Source organism: Carassius carassius, chromosome 32 (genome assembly GCF_963082965.1).
Source record: "Carassius carassius chromosome 32, fCarCar2.1, whole genome shotgun sequence".
Lineage (NCBI taxonomy): Eukaryota > Metazoa > Chordata > Actinopteri > Cypriniformes > Cyprinidae > Carassius > Carassius carassius.
In genome coordinates this window covers 9940896-9952421 of record NC_081786.1, presented here as the reverse complement: position 1 = coordinate 9952421, position 11526 = coordinate 9940896, and the positions used below count along the sequence as shown (strand labels likewise).

Genomic DNA, 11526 nt, shown 5'->3' with positions numbered 1-11526 from the left:
GTCAACTGGAGAAGTAAGTAGGCGGGATTTTGTAGAATGTCTCTTTATTGGCCAGTGACGCTTTCGTAATTGCATTGTCATTGGCTGGGTCAGATGTCAATAAGCTCGGCAACGCTAACTAGCCAGGGGAGCGTTTCCCAAAACCATAGTTGCTAACTAAGTTAGCAACTTTGTTGGTTGCAATACAAGTTCCCATTGCCAACCAACTAAGTTGCTAACAGGTTAAGTTACACCCCAGGTTGAGGAATATATTCAGAATTCTGTGCCTGTAGTTGGACAAAAATGACTTGTAAAGGCTTGCCCATTTCCTTACGTTTCATAAGAGCTCAGTTTCCATTGTTATAGTTATACAGACTTTATACTGATAACTATAATTCCGGATTGATTTAGAGCCAGAATCTGGCCGTATATGGATCTAACTTACAAGCAACCAATGGAAAACTTTTAAAAGTGGGAGGAGTCTTATTTAGAAGTGAAGTCTCTGTATGTTTGTGAGTAGCTGAAATGCAGTGACAAACCATTCTTGATTTAAATCTATTTTTAAACATTTAAAAAATTATTCTAGAACTATTTTATGTTATGCCTGTCTTGACAGGTGGTTGACCTGCTTGACTTTTTGCTGTCTTTTAAACAAACTATTGACAGGGATATTGCATAGAACACCTGAACCTAAAGACCAGGCAGAAATAAGGTAAATCAAATTTTTTAATGAGGTTTAGAGAGGAGTTGTTGTGGTCTCATGTGAAAAGACAAACAAACAAACAAAAAAAAAAAAACATTTTTAGGCTAGGCTTCCCAGAGATAAGAGATGTTACTTCAGGTTCACAGACAAGGAAAAGGAAAATCAAACTGTAAATGCGATATGGATTTGGAAATGAACTGCATTTTCTAAAAACCTCAATACAACATCCTATGATGAGTAACAATGAGTAATAAATTGTGACATTTGGGCCGCCCAACCCCCTGTGGGCTTTAGTGTTGTGACACCTGCTGGTGTCTGAACAGGTGAAAGATGTGATGGGATCGCACACATGGCAGACCACTTCCTGCTGTCTCACTTTATGACCTTCTTGTGAACTTTATGTGCAATTGCACTTTTAAATACTTCACACAGGGCAGTTTTCAACTTTTTTTAAAGATTATATTTATATGGCATTTTATATAAACATAGTTCCTATGTTTAATAATAGGCACATTTAGTTTATAAATACAGGAGAAAAGTACATGAACATGACAGCAACAGCTATGGTCTGTTTTTCTTCCATTTGAGAGAAGATAATATATAATAATAAGTACATGATTTGTTTGAACATACTGGGTAATATATTAAATCAAACTAGATGCTAGAGAATAATTAAATATAAAGTAAAAATTAAATAACTTGATTGAGCTTGAGACAATCAAGTGTTTTTGATCAGTTTTATATAATTAGCCCTGACTGAAATGATTCTGAAATGCTGAAAACACCCAAACCAGTACAAACATTTTACCTTCACTCATAGCTTAAGATACTAGCAGGAAAACAAAAACATTCGGAAAGTCAGAGGTATGCATAAAAACTCACATTGTAAATAAATTCAATGACAAAATGGCAAATACAATCAATGTTGATATTTTTCCTAGACCATTCAAATTAGTCAGTGCTTTGCTGGGAACAAACATTGCGAGTGTATGTTTTCAGCACGTCCCATGCTTACGGAGTGACTCTATGCAATGGAAAGTGGCACCGAGGGCCCAGCTAGTCTCCACATTATTTATTTGCCTTGCCAGCTGAAATTTAAACAGAACAATAGGGTTAAACAAAAATCACAGCATCACCATTCTTCTTCCTAATATGCAGTTAACGTGCAATCTGTGTCCAAAAGTTACAATGAAGCAACTATTTCACAATCCTTTAAATCAAGAGTAGCACACCTTCAGCTCTTTATCAGGAGGGAAGTCAAGCTCCTGAAGAAGTACCGAGATGTAGGTCAGATCCAAACATAGGAATGGACTCTCCTTTATTCCTCCAGCTGCCATGTTATTGCACACTGGAGCAGAAGAGAGTTCAAGTTTTGTTAAGCAAATCTAAACAGAGTGGATTACTTATAAAATGTACATTTACGAATCGGCATTTCTCCAGTCTTCAGTGTCACATGACCCTTCAGAAATCAATCTGATAACATTCTAAAACACTGATCATTATTAATGTTCAAAACAGGTGTGATTAATATTTCTGTGAAAACCTTAAAACATTTTTTTTTTCAGAATTCCTTGATGAATAGGAGGTAGAAATAACGGCATTTATGTAAAATATTTTTTTTGTAACAATGTAAAGTTTTTTTTTCACTCTTGATCAATTTTGGCATCCTTGTTTAATAAAAGCATTACATTTTATTTACATTTTATTTACACTATTACATTAGTCAGATACTGACTTCATAAAATCAGACAAACACACCTACATTCTGTTACAAGAACACACTTACCTTTTTTAGCACCTTCAATATAATCATTGACTCTGACAGACCCCCCTGCGCTTTCATCTGAGTCAGAGATACAGAAAGTGATTAGTGAAGTAGTAAAATGAATGTTCTCATTACTTGTTACTCTTAAATCTAAACAACAATGTTTGATTCAAGTCAAATGACAGCAATCAGGCTAATCTCATACCAATGAGGCCCAGATCCACAGCCCTGTCATAGTAATAGGAGAATGCATAGAAGTCCATGTCATTCACTTCCTCAATTTTTCTCACACGTTTGTAGATAATCTTTTCCACTTTTGTAAGGCAAGTCTCATAGATGGGCTCCCCTAGAAGAGAGCACACACACAAGTGAAAATAAAATCTAATAACATATTATAATTATTCAATTCTGGGGAGAACAGGAACTTAATGTAAATAAAACTGAAAATACGAAAACCTAACCCAGGCAGAGAGCCTTTTCCATACCTGCTTTCTGCCCTTTAACAGTGTAGAGTACTTCAGCATGATCCCACTGTCCAGAGTAATCTGGGGCGAGACATGGACTGACCAGCTCTCGGGGTCCTGGTACTGAAAACACACAAAGCAATCAAATGACTTATTTATGCACATCACAGTATTTTTACTGCCACTATGTGGAATAACTGTGACACAACTTGGACAAATCCAAAGACGAGCTCAGCAGTGCCACCTGGTGACCAAACATAAAAACACGTTTACACAAACACACGCGTCTTTACTCATAACAACCTTAAAAACCACTCAGAGAGAAGCAGTACATTTGTACAACGGAAAAAAACTATAAACAAAAAAATCTGATTATATTTGTAGTGTACTAAATGTAAATCTCAGTAGTGAACTGTAGGCGGAAGCTATTGCACTGATGGCAATTTCTCTTTCTGGCCTCAGCTTAATCAGTGCAACAGCTGGCCACCAAGGAATTAATCTTCAGTGCGTTATTAAGAGATTAGATAATGGCTTATTTATCGAGCGAATGAGGTCTTTAAAAGCCAAAGATGAAGAGAGATTGTAGACCACATACAAGGCTGTCCTTCAATCCCTCCTAACACAGCAAGTCTGGCTGACATCAACCCCAGGCCAAGGTAACTACAGAGAAAGAGAAGAGACATTAAAGGAAGGAACATACAAAACACAAATATTTTTATTATTTTATTAAAATTAGTATAAAAATTTAATATACATGCACATATTATAACATTAATATAAGTCAAACATTTCAGAATTTCATATGAGTATATGAGATGTATGAGAATGTACATTAAGGAGTACAGACTTTGCATGTTTGGTCTCTGCTGGAGGGTTTGTTGTGTCAAATCTCCTGCCATGAATAACTAGTAATTCTAGTAATCTGGAGATGTGTCCGGAGATGGGATTGTAATTGGAGACTTGTGTGATTACGCTCTAATCAGGAGTGTGAGGCGAGGCGAACACAAACTGCCTCATACACACATGTGCTGCCCACACTAAACACTGAGCTCACATAACCTAGAAAGCCCTGGACACCCCGACCAAGCACAGGAACCAATGGGTGGCGGTGTCAAACATTGGCCAGAGGTTTCACCCTATAGTGCTAGAGTACTGCACGTCATGTAAAAAAAAAAATTATGTCTTGACTCTTGATATTTTGGAGAGACTTTTTTAGTTTATGATAATCAAACAATATTTTGTGAAGTGTGTTTTTGTGCTTGTACCTTGGCTGGTTTAAGCCTGTCACAGAAAAAAAGTTGATGCTAAAACTGCCAGTAGGTGGCAGCAAGTCCCTAATTCATTGAATCATTCATTCAAACGATTCATTCAAAGTGGCCGATTCATTTAGAAATGTTTTTATGAATGGATCACTGACTCAAATATTGACTCACTTTACCTGTATGAGTAGAGAGCGTGACTGATGTTGAACATCTGAAACGATGTCACGTAATCAATAGGTAAGGTCTGGATGGTTTTCTGCACAGGAACAAAACAAACAAACAAACAAACAAGCAAATATTGATGCATTAAATGTTTCTCTCTTCACTTCTTAAAGGGTTAATTCACCCAAAAACTAAAATTCTGGCATTAATTACTCCCCCTCATGTTGTTCCAAACCCATAAGACCTTCGTTCACCTGAACACAAATTAAGATATTATTGATGAATTCCGGGAGCTCTCTGACCCTCCATAGACCGCAAGAGCTTTATCATGTTCAAGGTCCAGAAAGGTACCAAGAAAATCGACAAAACAGTCCATGTGACATCAATGGTTCAACTGTAATTTTATGAAACATTGAAAATACTTTTGTGCACAAAAAACAAAACAAAAAAAATGTATTCCACTATTTTTCTCCCAGAACATGCATGCACCTTATTAGGATCAGAGGAATAAAGTCATTATTTTATTTCATTAGTTTGAACAAAAAAAGTATTCTCGTAGCTTCATAAAATTACAGTTGAACCAATGATGTCTGATGGACCATTTTGTTGAAGTTCTTAGTACCTTTCTGTGCCTTAAACATGGTAGGACCCTTGCTGTCTATGGAGGATCAGAGAGCTTTTGGATTTCATTTTAAAAAAAATAATTTGTGTTCCGAAGATAAACCAAGGTTTTACAGGATTGGAACGACACAAGGGTGAGTAATTAATGATAGAATTTTCATTTTTGTGTGAACTAACCCTTTAAGTGGGAATTTGGCAGAATTAAAAATATTACGTTTATTCATTTATCTGATGCTTTTATCCAAATCGACTTACAATTGAGGAATACAACAAGGGATTCATCATAAAGAGGCAAATAAACAAAGGAAGTATTCATAATTCAGACATTGTTCAGATTAGTAAAAGCTAGACCAGGAGGGATTACAGAAAGAGAAAGCAAAGATTTTTTTACTCTTCTAGTGTGTATTAATCTCATCATCACCGCAAGTTTCTTGTCCAGTATACTTATTTAATACAACATTAGTCAGCAATTTCCTACTGTGACAGTTTTAATATACATTATTTATTTAACACAATATCTGTCAGCAACTATAACTAAGCTGCAATCTGCAAGGCAGTTCTCATCTGAGCGCATGTTTGGGACTAAAGCTCTCAGAGAAACTGTGTAATGACATGATAAATTGGTACTCAATCCCCCTGTACAAAACCTGACCTAGTTCAAGACCAAGAATCTCTCTAACTCTCTCAGCCCAATGCACAACAAACTTTTTTTTGTACAACAGACTATTACCAGGCCTATCGGATTAGCAGGACATTTGCGGATTAATGCATAGGATGGGAGACCATCATGGTAGTTTGTTAGGAGTGTCAAAGCTTCATTAGCGGGAGGATACGGCTATATGTGCATATACAGTAAATGCATGTACATGGCTTACATCATCCTGTAGAGCAAAGGTGATCTGAGTCGAACCCCCTCCTAAATCTAGCATGCCTACTTTAGGAGCCTCAGTACCATGAAGAACACCTGTGAGAGGTAGAAAGACTTTAACTTATTATACTAAGATCAAACCAAACAATTTCAAGTAACAGAGAAGAAACAAAACAAAAATGGCATGCGGGCAGGGAAATCAATTTGTGACCAGAATAATCTGTCATTGTTTTGTTGCTGATGACATCAAATATAACGTGACTACTAAAATTTGCTTACCTAATAAAAAGTTGATGGTAATCCATGCTGACATGCCTGTGGAAATATAAATGTGCATTAATTTTTAGTACAAGAGTTCTGCATACCACCCACCATTGACCATATAAAGTCCATATCATTCAGAAGTCAAATTTTCCTTGAACTTTTTAGATAAAAGATTTTAATGTACCGAATTGGTGAATTTAAAGAGTTTAGCATTAACATAAAGTCAAGGTCCAGTCAAATCGCAAAGACTCTCTGATTGAATGCATCATCAGATCTTTATACTAAAACTCTATGTTTGTTTTGAATGTAGGCTGCATCTTAAAGTAAGGGGCTTTAGCCTTCAGAAATCATCAAACTCACTTAGTGTCTATAAACTCAATCCCTACCGTCTCCCTCACATATACCACTTACGCACAGCATTAACAATAAGTCTGTATGATTTGCTGTGATGGACTAATCTGGTTGGGTAAGCTTGTGCGTTCAGGAGAGTTCAGACTCGCACTGATAATGAGACTCAGATTATCCGGTTATAAGACCTGCAGAGTTTAAGTATTAATTTTACAACAAAATCTCAAATACAAATTGCTACCCATTAAGCAAAAAGAACTTGTATATCAACAAAAAAGTAGTATCAACTTGGCTTTGGCTAAACACTAGGATCTACTGCATAGCAAATTAATGGGTGCTAATCTGTTTGCTGAGATTATGGTGCACACGGGACATTATCCCCTGGGCTCATTATTACTTGTGTGAACTATTTTAAAGGATTGGATTAAAGTCCCATATATGCATTATCTATCGTTAATATACACACAGCTCAAGCTTTTACTGAAGAAAATTTCAATTTACAACTTATATCTTTCTGCCAGAAGCGCAAATGCTTGACCGCAGTGACCAGAGGCTTTTGACGAGCTAGAGATGTACAGTAACATCTGCTGGTTTCACATTCATGGCAGAAAGACTTCTGCATGGATCACAGCACAGCAAAACACTGCTAAATTACTATCATCTACTTGAACAGAAACCCTAAATTACCCCTACTTTTTATTTTTTAAGAATTTGACCATCTTTAGCAGCAATGGTATTTTGGTGGGAAATATATTTACTGCAGTGTTATTTTAGTATTATTCATATCAAAGTATTTGTTAACATTGTGAATTAGCTTTTATTTTCAGTTTCAACTTTAACTTTTAGATATTTTGTTATGTACTTTTTTTTTTTTTGCCTGATATATTAACATTACAAACATATATCATTAAAGCTGTTAAGTGTTTATTTTCAAATTAGACTTAAAATGAAAGTGTTAATTATTATTCAGAAAAATATTGTATTATTAATTATTCAAATAATCTGTCAAAATGCATTAATCAAAAGCACTGTTGTTAAATGCATTAGATGCTAAAAAGTCACCATGGAAGTCTGTAATCTACAGAAAATATGGTAGGTTACACAATGCTTAAAAATTGCAGTACAATCTACTACAATTTCAAAATAAGTGCTCTTTTTATTACAAACCTGACATTATTAACTTGGGGGAAGTCTTGGCTTAGTGGTTAGAGAGTTTGACTCCTAACCCTAAGGTTGTGGGTTCAAGTCTCAGGCCAGCAATACCACGACTGAGGTGCCCTTGAGCAAGGCACCGAACCCCCAACTGCTCCCCGGGCACCGCAGCATAAATGGCTGCCCACTGCTCCGGGTGTGTGTGTGTGTGTCCACTGCTGTGTGTGTGCACTTGGATGGGCAGAGCACGAATTCTGAGTATGGGTCACCATACTTGGCTGTATGTCATGTCACTTTCACTTTCTTACAGTATGGCAAAGAAGTAATTGACACGGTACCTTCATCTGTGCCATCCATGATTGACACACTGTCTGGTCTAAACAGGAACAAGGATTCGCTAAACACCTCCCTCACCTGCAGCAAAGAGATTTTAGATATAACATGTCATGACATGTTACAGATACTGTGACATAATTTAGGAAATACTAAGAGGACAGGCTAAACAAAGAAACAGCTTATCATCTCCATAACCTTTAACACACTTCTAAAATTCTTACTGAATTAAAACAAAAGAACAAAAGATTTTACTCCACCCTTGACAGTTTGCTGTTGCATTGGAACGGTGCATCACAGCATTTCTAATGTTACTGTGTCATTTAGTACCTCCCAAAACTGTGTTGTAGTATTAAAGCTATATAGTGAATGTTTGTTTACTTGGTAACTGATGGTTCTCTGACCTTGTCCAGCAGGATTGTGGCCTTCTCGCCAGGCAGCAGTCTGAGCCCTGCCGTGGCTCTGAGCATGAGTGGGGAAGAACTCCATAATGTCTCAGGAATAGTGTCTTTAGCAACATTTAACAGTTCCAACATTCCTTCCTTACTCTGTAAAACAACATTTCTATAATCTTTAAACTTCAGACAAAAAAAAGATACCATCACAACACAACCCAGAGGCATTTGTGATGGGTTCACAATTATAAACCTTAAACACATCTTACTGGTTACCTTTTCTGGGTCATCAGCGTATGCAGACAGTCCAGGTTTTATAGCTCTAAATGTCTCATGGGCTAATTTAGGAGCTTCTGTTAAAACACAAAGACTTTAAAAACAAACTTTTGACAGTTTTGTAGTGTATATATAAAAAGACATTCATAAATGTACTGTTTATCTGTAACATTTACTGCAGTAGTAGGGTTCCACATGGCTTGTATCATATCAACCTTTGAATAATAAAGAACATAAATGTTTCAGCCTCTGATAAAAATCCAACCATACTCTTCAATGTGACCATTGACCCACGAGGCTTAGCTAGGATGTGAACAGTCATGTGTGTGCATAAGAGAGTGTGCCTAATAGCAATAGACTACTTGCTGTCCATTATAATATGACAATCATAGGTTTAACAATAAAGACTAAAGCAGCACTTAACTGATTTAGCTCTGAATTGGGATGCGATAACTAAGCCATTAGACGATCAGTGCTGGGCTAGGCAGTAAACCTAATATCTGTGGATAATGCCCACACAGTCAACATATAGGCCTAGATGGTTTTTACTATAGTAACACTATGGTATTCGGCAGTCAGGTAACTTAATAAATAATTAGGTGAGTAAGCATTACAGTATTTCTATGACAGACACAACTGTCCAAATACCTTTTGGCTACTATTTTTCAAATACCTCAGTTTGTTTTATATTAAAAGGTAAATAGATCCAACCAGCCAATACAACAATTGACCACCATAACCATAATTTCCTCCAAAATACCATAACTATATTTATTTCTACAATGAAATGTATTACTATTATTACTACTATAAAATCATCATCAGTTCATTTTTTTAAATGAATTTTACCATTTACCAGTGACTTTAGTAACTATGTGTTTTGGTGGGAAATATAATTTAGGGCTATTTTATTATTATATATAAACTATTATCATGTTTTATGTGCCTTTGCTCTTTTTATTAAATTTTTTTTACATTTCAATTTAACTTTATTTTTATTTCAGTTCTTCTGAGCTCTAATGTTATCTAACATTTACATTTTATTTTAATTCAATATTTTAATTCAGCTTTGTATCAATTAACAAAAACAGTTAATAATAATAACACTGCTTCCTAGTTTGTTGTTATATATATTTAAAGTTACCAGACTACATTTTCAGAAGAAAATTCTGTAGACATTGTTATGTAAAAGGTTTTGTAATGTGGAACAGGCCGAAAATTTGGCAGCTTCTCTAAGTGGACTCAAATACCTTTTACATTTTAACGTACCATTTGGCTCGATCTGAAATTTGAAGATGTGAATCCGGGTTCCAGTGCTTCCTGCATCAAACATAATACCATACTGGAAGTGTTCACTGACCACCTGAGCTGAAGTCAACTGTTTATGGGTGTCCGTCCCATGCTGGGGCAGTTGGTCAGATACTTGTGGTTTGGAGTCATCATAATGGCGTTTGACGCAGGTGAGGTAGACTACCAGACAGACCAAAAAAATAAAGACGAAAGCTAGCTTTGGGAACCTCATAATGACAGCCAGAGGTACATGATGGGGAGCCAATTTCCAAATGCAGCAGGCTTCTCAGCTCTCTCCACCACCTCCAGAACAAACAAACAAACACATCTTAACAATGAGTTTTTATTTGCTAGAAGACAAACAAGTATGAAATATCACTCACCCAGCTGACTTACAACTAACAAAGAATTACATGTAGACGTATTTATATAACTTACCGATTATAACTCAATACATGAAAAACTCAAATATAACAAATTATATTATGCCATAACTATGATGTCATCTTCATCACACAAATTGTAAATAATTGTTTTGGGATATGTAGATAATTCCATTATTTTTAAGCCTAGTAACGTTACCTAGCAACATCTGAAAAACAAACAGCTGCTCTGTTTAATGAATGCTATGCGTTATATGAAAAATACGGTTATTTTGTCAACACTGATTTTCTGACTGTGATGAGACTTCAATAGAGTTATGTAAGTTATACATTTAAGAGAATTCATGATTTGCCGATATTTATAATGAATATTTGACAATAATTTTGTATCTGTTTGTTTACTCAGGTTATTGGGCGATATAGGCTTACACGCTGTACAAGAAATTACTAAAGATGCCCCTAAACAGATATGGTGAGCATATTAATCCAAAATAATAACTTTATACTTTACTTTTACTTTATTAAAATTAAATTGTGTCTCATTTCTCAAAAATAGTGTGAGAGTGGATATCAATCTCAGTATTATGAGTCAACAATGTAGTAAATAAATTTAAGACCGTTATACCTAGCTCTCTGTGGCAAGATCATACTCCTTCGAGTATAAGTCGTGTTTTCGGTGTCGATGAATACCCATTATGAGATTCTTACACGATATTCCCTGTGAAAGAGTGTCAAAACCACAGTGGTCAAAACTCTTTTTGTCTCGTTTTGATTACGTCAGTAACGTGGAGATGACGTGGAGCGAATACGCACGTCGTCACGCGTTCCAATACAATACACAGGCGCGCCGCCGCGCCCTTGCACTCGGCAGTCAACTGGCAACAGTGTCATAGAACCGATATAATGTGTTTGAAAAGACAATACAAATTATACTCATATAATTTTGTTACGTTAAACTATTTTTGATAGACAGACTCACAATTAGACTCACAACCTTCTATTTATGAAATGTTTAAAAAAAAACCTTGCTTGTTATCCACCTTTTTTTTCAACATGGAAGTAAGCCTATGGGTGAGTCTTCCGGTTCATTAGCTGTAGGTAAATACTAGGGAGGAGAATAACAACATGCAGTAAATGGTACAACGGTTTGCACTACAAACCAGTGTGCTCTTAATTAAGATAATACATTAAAATAATATGAATAATATGACACACCAACTTTCAAAATCAAACAGCAAAATGAGCAAAATGTTTTGTTCAG

At 35.8% G+C, this 11526-nt stretch overlaps 1 protein-coding gene across 2 annotated transcripts; it reads right to left on the bottom strand.

The window, feature by feature from the left end:
* Nucleotides 1-1058: 1058 nt before the first annotated feature.
* entpd6 (ectonucleoside triphosphate diphosphohydrolase 6) lies at nucleotides 1059-11021 on the bottom strand. 2 transcript variants are annotated; one of them, XM_059520183.1, is made up of 14 exons: nucleotides 10891-11021; nucleotides 9862-10185; nucleotides 8593-8669; nucleotides 8326-8469; nucleotides 7927-8002; nucleotides 6104-6139; nucleotides 5832-5920; nucleotides 4350-4429; nucleotides 3507-3571; nucleotides 2933-3034; nucleotides 2653-2793; nucleotides 2469-2525; nucleotides 1913-2030; nucleotides 1059-1762 (listed from the first exon to the last, which is right to left on the bottom strand). In XM_059520183.1, exons 2-14 carry the CDS (start codon nucleotides 10112-10114, stop codon nucleotides 1678-1680), a joined length of 1323 nt encoding a protein of 440 aa, XP_059376166.1. In that variant the 5' UTR covers nucleotides 10115-10185; nucleotides 10891-11021; the 3' UTR covers nucleotides 1059-1677. The 2 variants fall into 2 exon arrangements, with proteins under 2 accessions (XP_059376166.1, XP_059376165.1); XM_059520182.1 differs by having other exon boundaries at nucleotides 1059-1770; nucleotides 1915-2030.
* Nucleotides 11022-11526: the final 505 nt, after the last annotated feature.